At 39.9% G+C, this 15,029-nt stretch overlaps 1 protein-coding gene across 1 annotated transcript in view; it reads right to left on the minus strand.

The window, feature by feature from the left end:
* Positions 1 to 1,340: 1,340 nt before the first annotated feature.
* The window catches only part of OVCH1 (ovochymase 1), a gene marked incomplete at both ends in the record, with an annotated part of 43,556 nt that continues 29,867 nt past the window's right edge, over positions 1,341 to 15,029 (minus strand). The window contains 9 exon segments of the mRNA XM_079775533.1: positions 1,341 to 1,488; positions 2,342 to 2,477; positions 4,104 to 4,151; positions 4,154 to 4,228; positions 9,671 to 9,800; positions 9,804 to 9,880; positions 10,348 to 10,480; positions 13,806 to 13,849; positions 13,852 to 13,951. Coding sequence (XP_079631659.1) covers positions 1,341 to 1,488; positions 2,342 to 2,477; positions 4,104 to 4,151; positions 4,154 to 4,228; positions 9,671 to 9,800; positions 9,804 to 9,880; positions 10,348 to 10,480; positions 13,806 to 13,849; positions 13,852 to 13,951 — 891 coding nt within the window.

Genomic DNA, 15,029 nt, shown 5'->3' on the forward strand with positions numbered 1-15,029 from the left:
TATAGTCTCAATGTTCTTGTGTTACCATTGTCTAAAACTACTTTATTCATCCTTTGTTTTTGGTATTTCTGGGCAAATTTAATCTAAGTATGACCCAAGTAAGCAGCATATGGTTGGGTTTTGTTTGCAACTTAATTTGAGAGAGTATTTGATTAATCTCAATTATAAATCTAAAAAAATATAGTAACAGTAAGGTTTTTCAATATCATATAAGAGATGAATTTATATCAGACACTGAATATAAAACAATCCTATATAATAAAGAGGGAATATGCAAATTGACTGTCACTCTGCCACAAAGATGGTGGCGCCCACAGTGGAGGCAGGGTTTCCATAACACAAGATGACTGCACCCACAGTGGAGGCCGAGTTCCTGTAATGAGCCTTAATGAGCAATCAGCAGGGACCTGAGGCTGCGCTCCCCCCCCCCCCCCCCGCCCTTGTGGGGCTTGACAGGGGACCTCAAGTCACAACCCCTGCCCTAGCGCCAGGTTGGGAGACCTCAGGCCATGCCCCCAACCCAGCAGGGCTTGATGGGGGACCTCAGGCTGTGCCCCCCGCCCTGGTGCCAGGCCTGGGGACCTGAGGCTGCAAACCCTTGCCCGGTAGGGATTGACGGGGGACCTCAAGGTGCAACCCTTCCCCCCTCCCCCCCAGTGCTGGGCCTGGGGACCTCAGGCTGCTCCCCTCACCCTGGGCTGAGGGACCTCAGGTCATTCCTCCCCACCAGCTGGGCTTGACGGGGGACCTGAGGCTGTGCTCCCCTCCCAGTGGGGCTTGATGGGGGACCTGAGGCTGCACCCTCGGCCTGGTGGGCCTTGACGAGGGACCTCAGGCCACACACCCCCTGGCGGGGTTTGACAGGGGATTTCAGGCCACGTCCCCCACCCAGGAGGGCTTGATTGGGAACCTCAAGGTGCACCCCCTGCCCTGGCCCAGGCTGGGGATCCTCAGGCCATGCCCCCCACCCCGGCGTTGGGCCAGGGGACCTGAGGCTGCGCCCCCCAACTCGGCGGGGCTTGACAAGGGTGGGACCGGCTGGGTCTGGATCTAGCCCAATGGTGGGGGGGCAGCCAGGTCTGGGTCTTGTGCAATTTTGAGGCACACGTGGGTGGGCGGGGACCCATGGTGTACCCAAGACTCTGACAAGAGGAAGACTTTCATATAAATTTTACTAATTTTCTGTCATCTTTGACACTTCTATTACAGAGAAAGGGCAACTAGCAATATTAAATTATTTCCTCTAATTAATCCCCTTTTAATGTGCATGAATTTCGTGCACCGGACCACTGGTATTTCATAAAAGAAAATAAATAAAAAACACAGTTTCTCATGGGAGATTAATTACCTACTAATTTTTTGCCTAATCCAAATCCTTCATAAACCCATAGGTGACCCTGACAGGCCAAGGGTGTTGGCTTCATCTGGAAGTTAGTAATATCTAGGCAAATGATGTGATTTAAAGGGGCTAATAACCTCCAGTGGCAACTATGGCACAGATGGAAGAATATCAGAAATGATTTCTAAACAGCATATACTGTTATTTACTTTGTTTAGAATTTAATGCATCACTGTTATTGACTTAGCATGCCTTCGTTTTTATATCTACTCCTCTGTGCTTGAGTGAGAGAAAGATTTCTACTTTAATTTACAACAATGAAAAAATATTCTCTAATACTTAATGAGTCAAAAGGCTTAAGTAAATTCACCAATCATGGGAAATGGTTGGTGAGTCATGTAAGGTACTCAAAATTCTGACTGGCAATCTGTAAGAGTCAAGGTCTTACTCTTGCCTAAATTTTCTCCAAACTCCCCCAAATCATATAAATTTAGTTAGGATTGACATTATATAAATCTTCACTTTTAATTTTTCCCTTTAAGTTTTTACATGTGTACTTTATTATTATTTTTATTATTAATTTTTTAATGGGCAAAGGGTTGGGGGTAAGAGGACTCACTTATCCTTTAAATTTATCTGTTGTTTAATTCCAGGAAAGTTCTATTTCCATCATGGCAATTTTTAGAAACAATTACTGAGTACTTACTAAGTGCCAGAAGATTCTACACACATTATTTTAATCCCTAAAACTCTTTGATAGAGATTTGAATTTCCAGTTTGCCTGATAAATTACCTCTTTTGTTGAAAAAATACAATTCATCAACAGGGATAATCTTACAATCAGCTTTTGCATATTAAAGGCCTCAGATCAGGGATTATCTAAAAGTCTATTCTTTAAGGAGACAAGGTGAAAAATAAGACTTTAGACAAACACTAAGTGTTGCTATCTGTCAAGTAATCATTCACATACTTCTTTCATCAAAACAAATATTCTTGTCTCACCTCATAATGGTTCTGTGAAAATATCTTGGAATCTGTATGATTCCTGCTGGTTTGGTCAGAATAACATAATTACAAGGGGCAACATGCTCTTGGTTTGAATTGTGACGAAGTCTGGTTACTTTACTGACTTTTGGACCTAGAAATAAAGAAAAGGGAATGAGTATAAAACCAATTTTAAAGAGGCTTTGCTATATGCCCTTTCAGATCAAAGCTGCCAGTGTTCTTCTCTAATTGTTATAGAAAAAAGTTAACAGGAGGTGATTAGTGTCACTGAGAAGTCTTTACCTAAAACATACAGAAAACCAGCTCCTCTCTCAGGATTATGTTTGGTACAGCCCAGGGTCTATGTGGGATAAATGCAGATAATGCTGGTTCCATGAAGAGTTCTATCTGAATGCAAACCTATATAATAAAAGAGTAATGTGGAAATAGACTGAATGGTGGAGCAACCAGTTGCTATGATGCGCACTGACCACCAGGGGGCAGATGCTCAATGCAGGAGCTGCCCCCTGGTGGTCAGTGTGCTCCCACAGGGGAAGCGCTGCTCAGCCAGAAGCCAGCTCATGGCTGGTGAGTGCAGTGGCAGTGGTGGGAGCCTCTCCCACCTCCGCTGCAGGCAGGCGGTAAGGAACAAGGGGTCCCGGACTGCGGGAGCGATGTCTGACTGCCAGCTTAGGCCCAATCCCCGAGGGATCCCGGACTGGGCCTCTAATACTCTTAATATAGTTCTTTGGGGGAAAAGTTTCAGATGGTATGCATGCTTTTCTTTATTACTCACCTCATTTTCCCCCAAATTACCTGCACTGCTTTTTGGTGCCAAGGAGAGAAACAAGCTTTGAATTATCTATGCTCATAAAGAGTCAAAATTCCTCACTAATTACATGTTCTAAAAAGCAATCTGTTAACTCTGAATTGCATAGCATCTAATATTTGTATAGTTTGTTTTCAAAACTCACTCTAACCTTTTATTATTATAACTAGAGGCCTGGTGCATGAATCCTTGCACCAGTGGGGTCCCTCGGCCAGGCCTGTGGGAGCAGGCTGAAACTGGCTCTCCGACATCCCCTGAGGGGTCCTGGATTGGGAGAGGAAGCAGGCCAGGCCGAGGGACCCCACGGGTGCACGATTGAGGCCAGGGAGGGATGCAGGAGGTTGGCCAGCCAGGGAAGGACCACAGAGGGCTCCAGGGTGTGTCCAGCTTGTCTCGCTCAGTCCCAATCAGCCAGACTCCAGCAGCAAGCTAACCTGCAGGTTGGAGCGTCTGCCCCCTGGTGGACAGTGCATGTCATAGCAAGTAGTTGAGCAGCCTTAGCATATTATGCTTTGATTGGTTGAACAGATGACCAGACCATCAGGCACTTAGCATATTAGGCTTTTATTATATAGGATATCACTATAAAGAAAACTCTGATGCAGTGTAACAACCTGTCCAGAGCTAATCAGCCAGCTATGATTTCGAACCCAGGCCTTCTGATCCACAAGAATTACCACTGCAGAAAAGGCTCTCTGTGGTGTAGAATCACGATCACAGTCAAAAGTGTTATTTTGCAACCAATGTGTTCTAGCTATGTCTAGAAATCACAATTCTGGATGATTTACAAGTCAATTAAGTTATCCATTGAGCAGTTTCTCTTTTGGAGCAATCATAAACGCATTTCCCACAGAAACAATTTCTTACAAAACAATGTATAAGTTTTGAATATTCCTAAAAAGAAAAACAATGAGTTTTAACTTCATAAGTTTACAAAATGACCAAATGTACCTTGGACTTTAAAGATAATATAACTTATGCCCAAAGCACCTTGTACAGGGAACAAAATGTCATCCTCACCAATGGTCCAGGGCTCATGAAAATTATTGGGTAAAGCCTTCTTGCATATACTTCACCTACATTAAAAAAAAAAAATCAAGTGAAAAACAAGAACTCAAGATTTTTTTTAAGCAGTTTTCCTATTTTAGGCACTGGAATTATTTATATTTATGTATTATTTATTTTTATTGAATATACACTGATTGGCCAGATTATTATGACCACCCCATCAGTACTTCGTTGGGCCACCTTTTGCCTTCAATACTGTGGTAATTCTTCTTGGCATTGACTCCACGAAATGTTGAAAGGTGATGTGAGGAATCTGACATCATGCCTGATGAATAGCACTGTCCAGTTCTGTGAGATTTGATGGTTGTGGAACCAGCTGCCTGATGGCTTTTAACTTTGTCCCACAAATGCTCAATTGGATTGAGATCTGGTGATTGTGGGGGCCACCTAAGCAAGGTAAAGTCTCCCTCATGTTCTTGAAACCACTCCTGCACAATAGAGCACCGTGGCATGGCGCATTGACTTGTTGGAAGAAGCCATCTCCATTGGGATATGTCATCAATATTAAAGGATGAACTTGATCAGCAATGATACTTAGGTATGTTGTGCTATTCAGACATTGTTCCACATGAATTAAAGGGCCCAAATCATGCATGGAAAACATGCCCCAAACCATAGCACTGCCCCCACCAGCTTGAAAGGTTGTACTCATGCATGTGGAGTGCATGCTTTCATGCTGTTTCCGCGAAATTCTCACTCTGCCATCTGCATGATGCCACTGGAAAGGTGATTCATCGGACCACATGACTTTTTTTCCAATGCTCGACTGTCCAATCCTTGTGTTTCTGTGAAAATTGGAGACATTTTATCTTGGTAACTGCAGACAGCAAAGGTGTTCGAACAGGCCTTTGGCTTCCATATCCCATACGATGCAGTGTATGGCTAATTTGCCTACAAATGTCAGGTGGTCATAATAATCTGGCCACTCCGTTTATATGACATGCAACATGGTGTAAATTTAAGGTATACAACATGTTATTGGATATATTTATATATTGTAATGTTATTGCAGTTGTAGCAATAGTTAGCACCTGAACTGTGCTTAGCATGGCCAGGGGTGAACCTGAGGAGGGGTGGTGAAGGATTAAAGAAGACAGACAAGAGAATACAGCTGGGGCTAGGTGGATCTCTTGTGCCTGGATGAGGACACAGAGAGACCCATTCTGCAAGCTGAAGCTTTATTTTATAGTCAGAGCACACAAAGCAAAACAAGGGAAGTGGTCAACATGTTTACAATGTTCTTGCGAGTTTCACCTTGTTTTGGCAGCACTTGCTGCACCTTCCACAGCCCATTAGCTACCTAGGAACAAGGGAGGACTATAAGGTCAAGCTTAATTATGCTGGGAGGGCTCTGCCCTCCAAGCTATGACTTGTTTGTGGCCCTGCCACAGGTCAGTCTGAGGCTTGACCCCATAGCTGCTCCCTACAAGCACCTCTATCACATCACATAATTACTTCTCTTTTTGTAATAGGAATAATTAAGACCTAGTCCCTCAGTAAGTTTGCTGATTATAATACAATACTGTTGTCTATATTCACTGTACTGTGCATTATTAGATCTCTGGGACTTAATTTGTCTGTTGTTGTAAGTGTGTACCCATGAAGTAGGAATTCATTCCACTTTGCAACACGAGGAGACTGGGTTCCAGAACTCAAGTGACTTATCCAAAGTCACAGATTGGTGGGCTGGGGAGGCAGGGTCCATGAATCCAATACTCATCATAGCCCATGTCACATTGCTCCTTGAAGGACAGTAGGAAGTAAATTATTTTACCTTTAAAATTATGTTGACATAACATTTTTTTCTCCTAGAAAATTAACCTACTTATTAAAAATATCTCACCGTAAAGATCCATAATGGAAAACTTTTTCTACCTGAAAATTTATTATTTCCCTATAGTCAGTCTTTTTTAATTGCTTTTCTTTCAGAAACTGAAGTCAAAGATGGAAGGAAAAATTACAATCATAATTCGAGGGCTGATTAAGAAGATATGCAAAGAACTTGTGTGTTTCTTAGAATCAAACTTATCTGCTATTAAGAATAATGCATCATCATTCTGTAACATTTATTTAAATGACAACTACTCACCAAGACATTTGCTGCTTATACTACGTATAACTACATGGTACCTACAATTCCAGTTACTACTTCTATCTCTTCCCACTTCATGTCCCCCCAACTTGTCCACCTAATATATTATATATTTTATTTTTCTTATTATGTGTCCTCTCCCCACTAGAATATAAGCTTAATAAGTAAAGGGGGTTTTCTGTCCATTTTGTTCACTACTGGATCCCTAAACCACAAAGATTCTGAATCTGGCTCATACTAGGTACTCCACAAATACAGAGAGGAAGAGAGGGAGGAGAATATATCCAAGAAGAGAATATAAGAGTTAGTTGGCATAACACATTTGGGTAAATTATGTTGAAATATTATTTGAGGAATGAGCAAATATTTATTTGTAGCAAGTAAAGATGAATGTAGGGCTTGAATGAATTGCTGACTCCCATAGGGAAAAAGGTAGCATTCTACAGAATAGAAAAATACTATCCAACTTGAATAAGGGGTAATGTTTCCATTATAATCTTGTGGTTCTACTAGCTATCATCTGAAGAGACAGAACAATTCTGCAGAGATCAAGTTGGTAATTTCAAATCAAAGAAATGCTAGGTTGAAAAATTATAGTGGCTCCCCAGGTAGTCCACATCAAAGTCAAGCATGTTTTTCTATAGGTTATAATAAAGGGGAAAGTTTTCCCAGAAAATGTTTCTTTTATAGACGAACCTAGTGTATAATAAAGATAGTGATATAAATTGGAAAGAAAATAACTTATTTTTTAAAGAAATAGGTATAGCATCACTTTACTATCTATACTAATAAAAGGGTAATATGCTAATTAGACCAGATAGACTGTACATTTTCCAGATGTCCTTCCTGACAAAGCCATGGTGGCAGGGCCGAGGCAGAGGCAGTTAGGGGCGATCAGGCCGGCAGGGAGAGCAGTTAGGGATAATCAGGCAGCAGGCAGAGTGGTTAGGGGTGATCAGGCAGGCAGGCAGAGTGGTTCGGGGAAATCAGCTAGGCAGGCAGGTGAGCAGTTAGGAGCCAGCGGTCCCAGATTGCAAGAAGGATGTCCGACTGCCGGTTTAGGTCTGATCTCCAGCAGTCGGACATCCCCCGAGTGGTCCTAGATTGGAAAGGGTGTAGGCTGGGGAACACCCCCACCCCATGCACGAATTTTGTGCACTGGGCCTCTAGTATAAGATAATACATTTCAGCAGGATTAAAGAAGTACAGTTTTTTAATTACAATTTTTTCTGAACTAAGAATCAATTAATTTTTAAATATAAAAACAAAGAGTTAAGTCACAGATCAGAGATACATACAGATTTAAACAAATAAATTATAAAATGTTTACATCAACATATTATAAAATTTAAAGGCAAATTACAACTGTATGAATAAGCACTTGCAAATTGTGATAAATATATATGGATATATTACATATATACATAGTAGTTAAAAATGTATGATAATGACAAGAAGTAAGAAATACAAATAGCTAAGCAATATATGAAAAATATATGTATCCCCATTAATGATTTTTAAAAAGTAAAAGAGCCCAGTCGGTGTGGCTCATTGAGCATCGACCTATGAACCAGGAGCTCATGGTTCAATTCCTGGTCAGGGCACATGCCCAGATTGTGGGTTCTATCCCCAGTGTGGGGCGTGTGTGAGGCAGCTGATCAATGATTCTCTCTCATCATTGATGTTTCTATCTCACTTCCTCTCCCTTCCTTTCTGAAATCAATAAAAAATATGAATAAAAACAAAAGGGCCTATCAAATTGATATATTAGGTTATGGGCATGGTGGAAGAGGCTCCCATGTATTGCTAATGGCAGCAAAAGATTTAGCCTTTTTGAAAAGCAATTTACCAGTACACATTCATGTGAAAAAATGTTCTGAGTCTTTAGGATTAGCCTACTTTGGAGAGATATAGAAGGGAACAAAATAGCAAAATCTCTGCTCTCATGAAGCTTTCATTTTAGTCATGAAAATGAAGATGATTTCAAATAGAGACCAAGGCTACAGTGAAATAACTAGCGCAATATGATAGAAACTAATTGTGGGAGAGGCAATAAACGATGCTACTTTAGACTGACAAGGCCTCTCTGAGGTGATTTTTCATTCATTCACTCATTCATTCATTCATTTATTCAATGCCATCTATGTGTCAGATACAAAAATTTCAATCTACAGGCAGCTCACATTCAAAGGGGAATACACAGACAAACCACAGACATGGAAAAAAATAAAAAAATATGTTAGAGACAAGAAGTGCTAAGGAAAGGACACTAAGAAGTAGACAGGCAGGAGGTGATTTAATTTATATGAATCAAAGTAGGCCTCATTAAGATGGTATGACATTCTAGTTAAGACTTGAAGGAGGTGAGGGAAGAGCTGGGAGAAGTAGATGCACAAGGGCCCTCAGATGAGAATGAAAGGGCCTGGAGCATGGGAAGCTAAGAGAGAGAGGGGGGGGAGGTGTGCTAGGATTTAGATTTTATTTGAGCAATGTTAATCAAGGGACTTGGCGAAGGTGATCTGATTGTAGGGGAAAATGTGCAAAGTGAACAGGCTAGTTCATAGTTTTTTCTGAAGTCTAAAGGAGTTAATATTTTGAAAAAAAGATCCCTTAAACAAATGTGTGTGCCTTTTCAGTCAATGATTTGATCTCTCATCCCAATGTAATCCTAAGAAAATAATCCCACTTTCAAAGCAATTTTCCTGGTCTCCATATCCTCCTGAATCAAGCACATACATGTGTGTGTAGCTTACACACTCAAAATAACATGCACAAACTTGTTTTCGCTCCAGCTTTCCCCATAAGCCAGATTATTTCTCATACCTCCTCACTTTCCTCTTTCCTTTTGGTAATACAAAAAGCCTGCATTACACCTCTACAAACAGGAGGTGGCAAGTTTGTTTTGTTGAACAAAAATAGGTTTGCCTGTACATGAAATAAAATGATGGCTGGCACATTATTAGCAATCTTTTTAATTCTGCAATTTTAAAAGCCTTTAATGTGTTTTGCTTTATTTTAAAATATAACACGCTAGTCCCCCTACCTCCCCCCCCCATTTTAACCATCTTATCTCCTCCTTTTTATCATGCACACATTTCTGGCATGCTGGTGTAGTTTTGGTATGTTTGTAGACGCTGGGCCGTTTTGTCTTTTTCGTGAATACACTTACATACAAACACACACACTCAACCTTTAGTATACCTGTTTTGTAAGTTCAATTTTTGAAAATATTAGGTGTGTCTAGGGAAAAAAAAGACATTTCGGTGCTATTGTTACCAAGTCAAAGTCTCTCTTGATCATTAGCTGCTTCTACAGAAAAGACCCCTCAGCCCAAAGTTCAAATTCCAGCAAGGGTTACCTGACATCTTTCTCTCCCTGTGGTTTTCTTCATAAATAGTCCGGCCTGAATTTCGACACAAATGAGGCTCGGGGCGTGACAGGTCCTCATCCGTAAATGTTGCCGTACTGCTTGGTGAAACTCTGAGCACCTAAGAACATCCCGGTCTTCCTTTATGATCCAGTGGACATCTTGGAGCTGAAAGAAAGCCTCTGGGCTCTTCTAGCTCCACTGAAGAGTAACAGCGTGCAGTGCAGAGCACACATACACCAGGGCCCAACCTGAACAAAGCAAAAGGAGGCTCTATCACAAACTGGGGAAATTTAGGTTTACAAGAAGAAAATTAAAACTTTGTCACAATCAGTTACAAGTTCTTGGATAAAAAGGATCATCCCATTTGATGTGTCCTATTTGCTTGAAATGAGATGGTCAGAGTAGACTTATTATGTAAAACGACTTTTCACTGAATTTTTAAATTTTCTTGGAAAATGCACAGTGAATTACATTCCTTACTCCCAGCATGTTTTTATTCCTTCTCTTCTTTCAGATGCTGCTGAAGATCTGTTCCTAAAATCTTCACTGATTTTGCTGAGCATTTATCCTACTGGGACAAATGATTACATTCATGGAGTCTGTGACTGAGGTCAAGGAAAGAATTTGCTGAAAGCACTTGAATGTCTCTCACTTCTCTGACTTACCTTTAAGTTCAAGGGCACCGTTAGACCTGCAGAGCTTCAGATGCCAGTAGCTCTCTGGCTCACTGACTGCAATGAGCTTCTCCTGCAGGTTACATCCCTGACTCTTCTTTTTATCCCTATGTCTATTTAGTCCCTTAATAAAAATGTTCTTACATATTTAAGTACTCTGTATTCAAATTAAGGTATTTTAATGTATGAGCATTAGTTAATTAGTATATACATTATTATATACAGTCTATGTAGAGAAATTAATAATCTAACCAAGGAGATATATACACAAATATATTTTTATGAACAGTAGACATGAAGAGTGATAGAAAGAAAATACAATTCTATAGGAATTCAGGATTCTATTCCATTGCCCAGACCTCTGTTATTTCTTTGCAAATTTTCCTTTTCGTTTTTATGGCTACTGTGAGCTAATTTATAGATTTGTTACTTTGATTTAATAATAACTAACAGTTTTCCCAGTCTCTAATCTTCCCTCTACTTGCCCTCCAATCTGGGAATTCTGTTTGAAACAAATTGTGTATGAGCTCTTTCCTTGTTCAAAGCAACTAAAGTAGTGTACATTGCAACATCTTTTACAATCTGGCCCAATTTTCCAATCTTTTCAATCTCATTTTCCTCTCCACAATAATCCTCTATGACAAATCTTCCTGGAAAAAGAGTCAAATCCTATAAAGTCATGAATTCCCAACCAGTCACTGCTTTTTACAAGTGGGGAACAATGAAAAAAACCATAGCTAGGATTTATAAATTACCTAGTATAAAAAGCAAGTGGTGAGGGTGGGTGAGTGTTAAATATGGCATAATTCTAACATTTATCTCATACGATAGTCATAGAACTAAAATAAAACAATGCCCTTTCATATGTAAAACTTTCTAAGTTCTTTGGCATGTATAAGAATTTCTAAACACATGCAAATAAGAAATATCTTCTCTGCATTTTAACAATGTTCATTTTCCAATAGTCTGAATGGGACAACTCATAGAATACCACCAACACTTACTATTCTAAGGGCTTTACATGCATTAAATTAGTTAGTCACTTGTTGAAATTATTCATTTAACTCAACCCATTGAAATCATTAGGTTTGGGGATCTTGGACCTAAGTTTGCTCTTCATTTCAACCCCAATTCCAGATTTCCTTTTAATCTAAGTATGACTCTTCCACCCTTGTTTTTATTCTTTGACCCTTATGTTGTCAGACATGACTCTGACTCTTGTTTTGACTCTTGGACCCTTGTGTTGTCAAACCATATCAACCACAACTGGTCTCTGAGTTATTCCTAGATTTTAGCAGACATTCTCTCTAGCACTATTCTTCTTCTCTTAAATCTTGCTGATTTCAGAAGCTATATAGGTAATGATTCCAGTGCTGACACTTCTCAATTTCTCAACTTTCCCCCACCCGACCTCAGCCTTATCTCAATGGTCAGCCCTAGAGACCTGGTCATTAGTAGGAACCCCAATCCTTTCATAAACTCAGTTTTAAGCACCACTATCTCCAGCCACAAACTTTTATCTTTTCAACTTCCTCCAACACTTCCACCTTTTGAGACTTACAATTCATCTATCCTATCACTTTTTCCTTATCCCTAATTCCTCTCACATCCTTGTTTACTCGTTTTTTAGTTTAATTCCTGTGATCCATTGTCTTAATCCCTTGTTCATACACACTCTCAATTCCCTTACACTCTTGCATTCTTGGGAACATCCACTCTCCTAGTAACTGAATCAATTCTCTACCTGCTCTGCATCTATGTACCACTCAGTGCCTCCAGAGGAAAACATACAATTCACCTAATAGTTGGTCGCCCTCTAAATTTATAATCATTAGTCTCTGAGGCTTATGCTGCCCAGAAATCCTACCCCTTTTTCTAGTCCATGCCCTTTGTCATTTTTAAGAGAACTATTTCATACTTTCTCTTTTTTTATTTTAACATCTCGAGCCTTCTCTCACAACCCTGTTTCATCTGCTGAGAAAACAGAAGCAATTAGAAGAGAACTGCCAGAAGCTCCTATCCCACATGTACCTGCTCACCTGTATCAGTGACTGAATTTCCTGCCTTCCATCTGGCAATTATGGACGAACTGTGTTTTGCTTCTTCCTAAGACCAACCCCTCCAGCTGAGCACTAGAGCTCATCCTTCTCTTCTACCGAAGCCACCGTTCTAACAATTCCCCACCCCCTCTCTCTTGCATCTTCTTCAATTTTCCTCCAAGTCATTCTAGTTCTCTACTGTGGCTGAGTGTATGTGAGGGTGAGTGGGGCGGAGATAGATGAAAAGGGAAAGACCCTGGCCATTTGAAAACCAAGAATGATGGTATCATAGACCTTTCATCTCCCTACAAGTCAACTACAGACTTCTAATTCTCAAGCTGCTGTTTGCTCTTAACTAAAAATCAAAACCCGCCCTAACAAGTTTGGCTCAGTGGATACAGCGTTGTCCTGCGGACTAAAAGGTCCCAAGTTTGATTCCGGTCAAAGGCATGTACCTTGGTTGCAGGCACATCCCCAGTAGGGGGTGTGCAGGAGGCAGCTGATCGATGTTTTTCTCTCATTGATGTCTCTAACTCTCTATCCCTCTCCCTTCCTCTCTGTAAAAAAATCAATAAAATATATTAAAAAAATAAAAATAAAAACCCTATTAGCAAACAAACACTAACAATTGTGGGAGAATTGAGGGAGACACTAACCTTGACACTGGTCTTGGTCATCTCACAGCTAGAGTCTTTACCTAGCAAGATACCTAATAGTATAAGGACCTTGGTTCATGTAGGAATAAATAGCTCAGAGGTCAAAATAATTCTCTGCACTTCTCCAAAATTCAGGCACTTGTTCACAACCACAAGATTTTTTTTTAAACCTGTAATCACTGTACCTATGAGGTAGAAAAGATCCCCAATCACCAGAACATCTCTCCTCTCTGTCAGCTTAAACTCCTCAACAGAATGAAAACACAGAGTTTATAGGGTTCCAAAGAAAATAAGGGGACCCAGACATGCAATGCTTTTTGTTAAATTCCTACTAGCTGTATTAATGGGATAACATGCATAATCATTACCTGGCCCGGTCTGCTGCAGATATGAGTGGTGGCAATTGTTTCCTTGTTAAGCTTTTGCCTTCATTATTTATCTGAAGTGAAACGAAGCTTGTATCTGGAGAGAACCAATTAAAAATAAATAGAAATGAGTGCCTGAGACAACATGTAGTCTGTACCAAAGCAGCTTTTGTTAAAAAAGAACGCATATCTAGGATTTAAATAGCCTCAGGAAAAGTCAGTTTTACCCTAACTGTACAAGGGAGAACATATTCTTACAGAACTTTAATGTGCATGTTAATGTATTTCAAAACTGAAGTACTACTTTATAGTCTTTCATAATGCTGATAAAAATCTGAACAAAGAGGCATTGTTTTCATAATACCTGAAACATGTTTACCTTTGATTTTGGATTGGATCCAGTCCAAGAAGACACTCACCCTGGCAAATTCACTGGCTTCCTTGGCCGGGCACCGCCAGCTCCCCAGCTGATGATGCCGTAGAGGACAAAGAGACGATTTTCATGTTTACTCACTAATGGCCCACCAGAGTCTCCCTGAAACACCAAAGAAATGTGTCCTAGAAATTTTCTTTAATCAGAGCTCCTGTTTTCAAGTTTGGAACAAGAATAACCCATAATTTTTTCATAAGACATTTCTTTAATTTCTAAAATAATTATTCTTTGTCAATTTGTATACCTTATAATACTTTGATTCAAATAAATAAAATCACAAATGAAAGAGGAGACATTACAACTGATACCACAGAAATACAAAGAATCATAAGAGACTGTTATGAGATTATACATCAAAAATTGGACCACCTAGAAGAAATACAGTCATGCACTACATGACAACATTTTGGTGAAATGACGAAGCACATACACAATGGTGTTCCCATAAGGTCATCATGAAGCTGAAAAATTCCTATAACTTAATGATGTTTTAGCTATCCTAACATGGGAACGCAATGCATTATTTACATGTTTGTGGTGATGCTGTTATAGATAAGCCCACTGTGCTGCCGGCCATATAAAAGTATAGCACATACAATTCCAGTAGTAGGCTACACCATCTAGGTTTGTAAAAAGATTATATTTGCACAAAGATGATATCACATAATGATGCATTTCTCAGAACATATCCTTATCATTAAGCAGAGCGCATGACCCAGAATCATACAACCCACCAAGACCTAATCCTAAGGCAATAGAAAATCAGAACAGACCAGGAGATTGATTCAGTAATAAAAAACATCCCAACAAAGAAAAGCCCAGATGGCTTCACTGATGAACTTACTAAACATTTAAAGAATTGACTCCAATTTTTCTCAAATTCTTAAAAAAAAACAAAAAACTGAAGAGGAGGGAACACTCCCAAGCTGATTTGATAAGGCCAGCATTACCCTGAGACCCAGGACAGATAGGGGCAAAAAAATTACAGGCCAGTATCCCTAATGAACAAAGATGTAAAAATCCTAAACAAAATGCAGACAGATTTTCAAAACCCTGGAGGAAAAGTTTTTATGCAAAACTGATATCTGGGTTAAGGCCCCAGTTGGGCAAATATGTGGCAAGTTGGAAGGTCAGAAGGAAATCAATGTGGCTGAAATGTAGTAAGCAAGAGAAGTATGAA

This window comes from Cnephaeus nilssonii (genome assembly GCF_951640355.1).
Source record: "Cnephaeus nilssonii genome assembly, chromosome: 6".
Classification (NCBI taxonomy): domain Eukaryota; kingdom Metazoa; phylum Chordata; class Mammalia; order Chiroptera; family Vespertilionidae; genus Cnephaeus; species Cnephaeus nilssonii.